Source organism: Tachypleus tridentatus, chromosome 6, assembly GCF_004210375.1.
Source record: "Tachypleus tridentatus isolate NWPU-2018 chromosome 6, ASM421037v1, whole genome shotgun sequence".
Lineage (NCBI taxonomy): Eukaryota > Metazoa > Arthropoda > Merostomata > Xiphosura > Limulidae > Tachypleus > Tachypleus tridentatus.
Window position 1 is genome coordinate 30263494 of NC_134830.1, and position 9869 is coordinate 30273362.

Sequence of the window (9869 nt, forward strand, 5' to 3'; positions counted from 1 at the left end):
ATTACAACTTTTTCTTTTTATGGACATTTTAGTTCCTGTTATTACTCCATTCTCTTCAGAGGGTCATTACAAAACTTCACAAGCCCAGAACTTTGAGGAATCCCTGAGCCTGCAGAAACCACACAGTACCAACAACATTCCTCAAGACAGCAGGGGCTCCTCCATTTCAATCCCACAAACCCACATCTTTTCTTCCCAACATCGGTCTACACCTTCAGTTAATTCAAGCCATCCTCACGTGTCGAGCACCAGTCACATAAATTCCCCACCCTCTTTGGGTCTGTCCATGCATCAACATCCTCAGCTTTCTTCCACTAACATTCCTCTAGCTTTAACAAGGCAATCTTCGTTCTCGTCAACATCACCTTCCTCTTCTGGACTTCAGTCGCCTAGTGAAAAACCTTCAGCTATTCCAACTTCCGTTATCACTGCAGCTCATAGCAGCAGTAACCTTGGAAATGATTCAGATCCGTCCTTTTACGTTGAAGATCTCTCTTTTCAACCTCGATCAAGAAAGAAAGGTAACTTTTCCAATGTGATTCTTCTAAGGAGTTTTATTATCGTAATAGATTTGTGTCTTTTAATTATATACAAGTGTTTTGTGTGTGTGCTGTAGTAGGGAAACTACATGTTAAAATAAAATTGTGGGGTGTATTAAAGGAGCCGTTCGAAATTCTTGTAAAAAACGACAACGTACATAACTATTTTAGTGCTCCACCTAGAATAAAGAGAGTTAATCGTATTTTATTTGGACAATTTGTATACGTTAATATAAATGGTACGTCGGTGCAGATGTGACCAAATGAAAGCTGTGATTACGACAGATAGCTCTCAGATACAGAAGGCCATGGCCCGGCATGGCCTGGTGGTTAAGGAACTCGGCTCGTAATCTGAGGGTCGTGGGTTCGAATCCTCGTCCCACCAAACCTGCTCGCCCTTTCAGCCGTGAGGACGTTATAATTTTACGGTCAATCCCACTATTCGTTGATAAAAGAGTAGCCCAAGAGTTGGCGGTGGGTGGTGATGACTAGCTGCCTTCCCTCTAGTCTTACACTGCTAAATTAGGGACGTCTAGTGCGGATAACCCTCGTGTAACTTTACGCGAAATTCAAAATAAACCAAACCAGAAGGCCATTGCGATACAGCTTGTTGCATTTCTTGATGCTGTCAGAAATATAATAAGAAAAGATTTGAAGTTTGCAAGCTTCTAGCCATACTTTGAAATTAACGCTTGTTTTTATGGAAAACTATTGTTAACTAAAGAGGACTAACAGCAGTCTCATATATTTCACTTACTACCGAATTTTATGCCTTCATTCTCGGTAAATATGGTTTTGGAAACCAAAGTCCTTGTATGTAAAGTGGAGGATCTGTGAATATTTGTCCAAATTTGTGATCAAAGATTGGCCTTGCGAAAATTCGCAGAAACGTACGAGTATTTAGAACGGAAACTGCGATGTCGAGCAATGACACATATTATGGGCGTTAGCTGGGTGAAACCCATGGTTTAAAACGTATACCGATAGTAGCACGGTACCCAGAAATTTGTTGTTATTGAAGTGCGACTAACCTCAGTATCAGTTTAAATACGAATAGCTGTGCTTGAAGCAATTTTTATATTTACGTTTTATTTTCATTATGAAAAGGTGAGCTGCAAAACTGTCTTAAGATTGCATCTCCTGTGTACTGAAAATTATTCGAATGATATGTTTTATCTCGTAACTCCAAGTAAGCATCGAGGAAGACTTTACTTGCTGTCAAACAAGTTCGTTCGTGAATTCTGTTTCTAAAGTTGTTGGGTTTTTTTTTCCATTCATTTTGTACTTTCGAATCTTTTAACTTGAATTTCTTGAAAAATAATGAAGGTACATATCCGAAAGACTTAAGTTCAGCTCAATTTATTTACATTGCAGTGGTAAGGCCTTAAATGGTAATATGTCATGTATTTTAATTTTTAATATTTTTTTACAGGTCGAAAACCGAAGAATTCTGAAGGTGGCACAACATCTGTGAAAAGAAAGAGCAGGGAAGGTAAGTTCGGTCTGAGATGTAACTCATGATACATATATCAAAACAAAAAATAATTTAATTATTTGTTGTTGTAGTGCATACGTGAAACGATATAACTTAAAACTAATCTAATAATCATAGTATGAACTTGTCATATGATCAAAAATTGTTTGTTTGTGAAACAAGTTATAAAAACTACCTACATTTCTCTAATAGTTATTCAATTACAAGAACAGGAATGCCTTGTCAGTTGTTCTAATACTTGGCATTTTTTAAGAATTCTGTAAGTAAAGCAAATCTAATGTTTGCTTAGATTTTCTCACAAATAGTGGAAAATATCCACAATAGTTGAAAGTTATGTCAAGGTTCCGCATTATCTCCTAGTTTGTCACCCTTTTCTTCATATATTTACTATATATTTATTGAGGTAACATTCTCAGATAAAACTTCTAAGCTATCAGCGATGATAGAAGATTCGATAAAACATTATACCCAAAGTAAGGAAGCAGTGAAGTTCGAACAATATTAATGATATTGAACGTGGCACTTGAAAAAATACGCCTTTGTTAGACAAAGATATTTCTTTCTTAATGGAATGAAATTTCTTTACACAAAAAGACCTACGAGTCTCATGGTAAACATGATGATCACCAGGCAAAAGTTTAGAGGGAATTAGCTTTCTTTAGGATTAGATTATAATTGTTCATCTACTAAAGCTTTCCAGAATGTCACATCACCAGACGAACTCCATTAACAGAATAGGAAAATCAGTTTTTCAATTTTGATTTCTTCACACACAGCTAACGTGTTGTTAAGTGAAAATAAACAAACATTCTAACCCATATCTTTATAAGGCATCCCCAAAGGCAGGATTAACAAATCTTAAAGATAGGCACATCCTATTCGTCTAGATTCTCTAGAACCTGTAAATGAATGCAGAAACTAATTCTAAAATTTTTGCAAATTGTATGAATAAAGATATTATTTTGTATACTGTAATAAAGAAGTTCTATTTAAGGTGCATGCATATTACATTACACCCTAGTGGCATCTCTGCAGATTTATACTGTTAAAAACCAGGTTTCGATACTCGAGGTTGGCAGAACACAGATGGCACTTTGTAGAGCTTTGTACTTAAGAACAAACAACATAACACACTAATAATATATCAGTTTTCTTTTGACTTTTGTATTTAAAGATCAGCAGGATTATCTAATGGGTCATGACCTATTCTTTAAACAAAAGGTATGTTAGCAACTGTTAGAAATTTATAAAGTTCAAAATGCAGTGATGGAAAGAATAAAAAGAAATTAGCAATTCGTTAAATGTTTTTAAATAACAAGTCAGATCATTCAACAAGTCTTGTGTCTGTTGCAATTACAATAACAAAGCAGCATGAACCATCACACCAACATTCTTAATAGTTATAAACATGCATTCTTAATCTCAAAGATTCGATAATCATGCATTGATTTAACTGGGGAATAATTGTATTTTCTTTACTATCTATCTTACGTGATATAATTATTTCTCACCATTAAATCTATGAGTTTATCTACGTTATAGGCAGACCTACAGGTGATAAAATTACTGGTGAAACATGTTTTATGATCGTAACATTAGGCTATTAATGTTACTCTTGGTGGTTTGGTATGTTTGTGTTGATCGATCATTTTTATGGTCAGGTATCTTGACTCTAAATTATCGTGTAGTTAATAATTTTACCCTCATATTATGCACACGTAGAATTGTTTATGATTTACTGTAACACTTTTCTTAACCAGTCATCTCATCTTATTCATGATCATCCCCGTGGTCTGTGACTAAGCAGGCTAAAAGTTCATGTCCTTTTGTTGAATCCAACAAAGTGTATGCAGTGATATGAAAGTGAAGAAGGCATATTAAAGTAACTCCTAGAAGTGTATTGCATTACAGAACATTCTGGCGGATATAAAAAAATCAAAACAAAACATGAAATTTAAGATATTTTAGCATTTGGAAGAAACTGATATCTGTAGTATTGAACCATACTGGTAACAAAAACAAAAGAAAAAAAGAAGATGGAATTCCAAAAGGGAAATCTCCCCTTAAGTGCCTCAGTGGTAACTCTACAGGCTTACACACTAAACATCAAACTTTGGTACTTATAGTAGAAACAGTACGGATAATCCATTATGAAATTTTCTATTTAACAAAAAAATAGCCAACAGGTAAAACAAAAAAACCCACACATGTAAAAACAGGTTACTCCATGACAAACTACTAGATGCACATCAGAAGTAGTAAAACAGTTAAGAAATTCTTGCCGTAAGAACACAGGTATCCACTGCATCTAAAACAGAAGCGTATACTTGAAGTGTAAACAAAAAATTCACATTGATTCAGATCTGCAAAAGCAAAACAAAAGATACAAATTTCTCTCAAACTTCACAAACTTTTCCCAAAGCATCATGTCAATTGGAAGATTAACTACAAATGGAATGAGCCATGAAAAAAGTAGAAGTATATCATTACATTGGATGATGCATGTGTCTATGTAAGTGGCTGTAATGAAAACCATTTCGATGTACAATATTTCAAAATTATTACTGAGTGTGTTCTGAGTTTTTCTAATGGATTTATGGTGGTTGCAGGTTACATCTATTATAATGAATTAAGAATCCAGAGAGTCCAGAAAATTTGCAGGGAAGATTCCACATACTACCAGACTATGGTACTGATACCACCATACCTTGTGTGAGTGTCATCTTTGTATGAACAGGATGCTAATAAAGTATACGTACATCAAAACAAAGCATCCTGTCAAAAATTCCAGTCTACATGCTAGTTCTTCTGCAAAATGCAAGTGCAAAAAGAAATTTTGTTATATTATTTGCAAACATACCAGTTAAATCACCATACACATTGCCTTCCCATGGATTTTGAGTAGTTCAAATGGAACTCTAGGAAGCGTGCAATAGTGCATTGTGCAAAATTATTTAACAGTAAATTTTTCCTTTTGGGTAGTTTGCCATAACCACAGCCATCACATAGATCATTAGTGATGGAAAAAGAGGCTTTAATCTAAGATACTGAACCCTTTTATTGCTGTCACAGGTCACAAACATCTCTTTTTATATAAATATTTCATCATATAGTCTCATTCACTAAAATAAATTATATGCTTTATTTCATTGTACAACTACCAAAGTTTTGACTGAAAATTTAATATTTGAAATAATATAACATTCCTCACTTTTTTTTCTAAATACAGGTTCGACTACATATTTGTGGGAGTTCTTACTTAAACTCTTACAAGACAGGGAATACTGTCCACGATATATTAAATGGACAAATCGAGAAAAGGGAATCTTTAAACTGGTTGACTCAAAAGCTGTTTCCAAGTTGTGGGGTGTACATAAAAACAAACCAGACATGAACTACGAAACTATGGGCCGAGCTTTGAGGTAAGAGTTATCATTACCACTTTTTGTTATAGATTCCAGTAAGGTGTTTACAGATCAGGATGGAAGCTTGGATAGGTTCCACTAGACATTTTGTAATCAATATTTTATTTTAATACGTTTCCATATCAAGTTTAATGTCATCTAGAATAAAGAATACCAGTAAATGTATTAATGTTAATGGCACGAATAGGTGATCTCTTTACAGTTAAGTTATAAAAATGATGTAATTTTTTTCTACACATTTTATTTTCTTGTATACCCGGTTCAGAGATCAAACCCAGAATTTAACCTTATTAGCTCTCAAGCATACCACAGAGTTATGGGGAGATTATCTATTTAGAATGCTTTCTAAGAGTAATTACTACATCTCTTCTAATACGTGAGAAATTCGTACTTTCCATGATTAATTTTAACTGCTATACAAGTTGTATGTGAGAATAAAGAAGCTTACTGGAGCAAACTTAATGTTTAGATTGAAGAATAATTGATATAGAAATTAAATTGATGTATCAGTATCTGATACAAAACCAGCTTAATCAGTAAATGTAATTGTTTATAAAAACTTTCCAGTAATAGATTAATGGGGGAAATATATTAGCATTTTGGATAGTATTAAATAAGTAAGGAAAATATGATAGAAAAAAATTCAAATTAAAGGAAAGGTACAACACACTAGCAAAACTAAGAATATAACTGTAATCAAAAGTTATAAAAATAAAGTAAAACAGAAGACCTAACAGAGAAGAATAAACATTCAAAAATACATAAAATTGGTGTAGGTTTGGGGAAATCTGAGGAGAAGAAATGTACTTTGTGTCTACGTAAACATGATGGATCAGAAACAATCTATTTGTGAAATTCGAGATTATGAATAAATTAATTTTCAACAAACATTCAATATTTTTCAGATATTACTACCAAAGAGGCATTTTAGCAAAAGTAGACGGCCAGAGGTTGGTATACCAGTTTGTTGATGTTCCAGAAGATATCGTAGAAATTGACTGTTCAGGCACTGGAAGTAACTGACAATTGTTCTAGAAAGCAGTAGTGTCGTAGCTGTGTCTGGAGATTTCTGTTACACAACTACTTGTGTAGGATATCTTTATGGTAACTACCCAGAGAAATGATTCATTCTTGACCGGATGAACTTCAGAAAGCTAAGAAAAAGTGATTTTGGCACAGACGTTTTTTACTGGGATTGTTCTTTGAAGAATGAAGAAAAATTTCTCATTCCAGACATCCTCGAGCGATACTTACTGATGAAAACATACTGCACCAGATACTATTTTTATATATCAGGGATACTCAGCCGTCATCGTTGACCCACAGATATTCCAAACAAACTTATTTATTTTTTCTTTGAGCAAAATCACATAAGAATTGAATGTTGAATCGATGTTGAAAAAACAAGTATCAGGCATAATGATGTATTATGTACAGCATTCAATGTATTTTTGCTAGTTTTGACACGTGTGGAACAAGCGTTTCTGAATTTGTCTCAGATTCTACCACCAGGAAATGGACTTTTTTTTTTTTTTTCGAAATGAAATTCGTAGTCAGTAATAGTCTGTTTATATAGATCTCTAGATAATCTGACCTGTTGTTTAAATAAGAAATTGTCAGTTATTGGAACTGTGGTGATAAAAAAACTAACAATTTTCACTCGCGTATTTGCTGTGTATTTTATTTCTTAAAGACTGAGACGTGTAGAAAAGTGTTTTTACTGTTTTATCGTATTTTGCCATAACAGTGATATAATTTCTTCAAATACATTTTGTGTAATAAGTATTTGTGTTAAAAACTGTTAGAATATATATATGTAAACACATACAACGTATAGCTATACATTTAAAGGTACATGCCTTTTCAGAAATAAACATGATGACTTTAACAGTTGCACTTCTTTTAAGGCTTAGGGGAAAATGTTTCTGCGCATGTCGTGAAAGTATCTTCCTTTCAACTTTTGCGTTCCATACTCTGTATACGTTACTGCGATATGGGACATTATTTCGAAAAGATGAATTTAAACTAATTACAAAGTAAATATAAAATTAAAAATATGTGAACGAATATAACGCGTTCACTCTTAAACTTAACAACTGTGCCTTAACTAAATTTCTGTCTGTCTGTCTCTCTCTATCTTTATTTTTTCTACAGACAAGCATCTGAAGCTATTTAAAATGTATTTAAGCATTCCTATTGGATGTGGTTATATATGTACATAAAACGAGCGACTGCTTCCGGCTGTTTCTTATGAATCTTTAGAGTTTTGTACATACACTCTGATTATACTACTGACTTAACCTAGTTTTGTAAATAGTGTTAGGTTTATACATAGATATATATTATATACAGTGAGATATATTAATGTTAAATTATCTTGTGGTTGTTGTTCTTGTTTTCACAGAAGAAAGATAACCATACTTGAACATCATAACTACATTATGTACTTATTTTTATGCACTTTTTTTTAACTTATGAAACTTAAGAAGTATCATGTACTTTAAAGCAGTTGAAAAATTAATGTGTGCCGATTAGTACATGATTGGATCGTGGTGTGAGGGAGTTTTCCGTTTATCGACTTACAATACTAAAATTCGGGGTTCGTTTTCTCGCACAACATATAGCCCTATGTGGCTTTGTCCAGAGAAACAAGCAAAAAACATAGAGTGGTTGGAACCTAAATAAGAAAGCCAACACTGAAGAGTCCAAATTATTAGAAGGAAATAAGTAGTTTGTTATATTTTCCCATAAACTTGACTAAAAAAATTCAAAACGTAGCACTATTACAGAAATTTTGAAAAGCTTACAATGAAAAAAAATATATCTTCATTTTTATTATAAACCAATACGTTTTGCTCGAGAAAAAGTATCCAATTGTTTTTTTGTTGTTGTTTTTTAAGTTAGAATAATTAATCATGATAAAAAAGATTTAGAAGAATATATGGTTAAAGAATGGTTCGCTATCCAATTCTTTATAAAAATTGTTTTAACACTTTGGAGCCGTGAGTGAGTTATAAAAGTGACTGTTAAAATCCTAGTATTCGATCAGACGTGAGTCGCTCAGGAGTTGAAGATGGGTGCCGTTGACTAATTCCCTTCTGTGGTATTTCATTTCAAAATTAGGGATGATTATGACTTATGGAAAGCTCTCAAACAAAAAGTCTAAGTTATCTATTGTGTTCAATGGGTTTTTGTATTCGGTTGGTAAATTTTATTTTTGAAAAATAATAATAATTCCATGAGATTAAGAACTATTGTTTAAATTTGTTACTTCCATCCAAGACAGACAATATACTTATACATTTTGTTGTCGGAAGTATCTATGATATTGAAAACAAACATTTATAAGCAATTTTTTTAAAATTGAAACAGTAAGGTTCTTAAAGAATACAGACGATAAGTCATTCTCAACAAAATAGCTTCACGTAATAATATTCAGAATGACGAAATAATACCTAAAAGTTTTCATTGAGAATATGATTTATTTTGTTATGAACTTTTAAAAGGTTTTTTGAATTCAGCTTGTTTTGTTATTTTTTGAATTGGTTAATTAACCCTGTATATGAAGTTTTTAATAATTACGTCTTGTGCATGAGACATTGTTGGATTATGGAGGGAAGACAGGAAAGAATAGTGTTTTTCTCCCGAACATTTTATTTCTTTTTACACCTTGTGTTTTCTGTCTATAATTACCTATTGTATTTATGTGTTGAATAACACTGAATCAAGCATTAATGGGTTCAGTTCAGTAAAAAGTGTGTTTTGAAACCATCTGTGGTCACTTTGGTTGAGCCAGAGGGGCCTAAACGCAGTATATGTATAAGTTAAGGTTGTGTCGTAATTTGTTTTAAGCGTAGTGGGGCATTGGCATCGTATGTTACAGCTAATCCCTGGCTTCTTTCTCTGTGTTAGATCACTATGTACATATTGGCTGTAATAATAAATATTTCTATAATTGGTTACTTGACGTCTCGTGTGATGTTATTTGGGAAACTGTAGTAGAGTTAAAATAAAAAGTACCACGTTGCCTAGGCAACATTCATATATGAAATATCTACTATGAGATAAAATTCTTATGGTAGCATAATATTATTCAGCGACGATCATTCCTACATATGTGATGTAACAATAGTTACAATATACGCAAGAAAAGCGTAATAAATGAAAATGGCATATTTTATAAAATTGGTAAAATGTGTATCCTCCTGAAGACAATAGGCCGAAGTTCTAAACGTCGTCCTTTACGCTTGTGTTTCCACAACAGGAAGTAGCTATCCGTTCAACAAAGTTTCAATATTAATCTTGACTTACTCGAAGCCCGGCATGGTCAGGTGGATAGGGCGCTGGACTCGTAATCTGAGGATCCGAATCCCCGTCTCACCAAACATGCTCGCCCTTTCAGCCGTGGGA

The 9869-nt window shown here is 33.1% G+C and overlaps 1 protein-coding gene across 1 annotated transcript in view; it reads left to right on the top strand.

Annotated features, from left to right (window-relative positions):
• LOC143252170 (uncharacterized) overlaps window positions 1–9421 on the top strand; it is a 239289-nt gene extending 229868 nt beyond the window's left edge. Inside the window, exons 7-10 of the mRNA XM_076503885.1 lie at window positions 33–521; window positions 1972–2031; window positions 5264–5456; window positions 6365–9421. Coding sequence (XP_076360000.1) covers window positions 33–521; window positions 1972–2031; window positions 5264–5456; window positions 6365–6482 — 860 coding nt within the window. The 3' untranslated portion in view covers window positions 6483–9421. The remainder of the gene's footprint in view (window positions 1–32; window positions 522–1971; window positions 2032–5263; window positions 5457–6364) is intronic.
• Window positions 9422–9869: the final 448 nt, after the last annotated feature.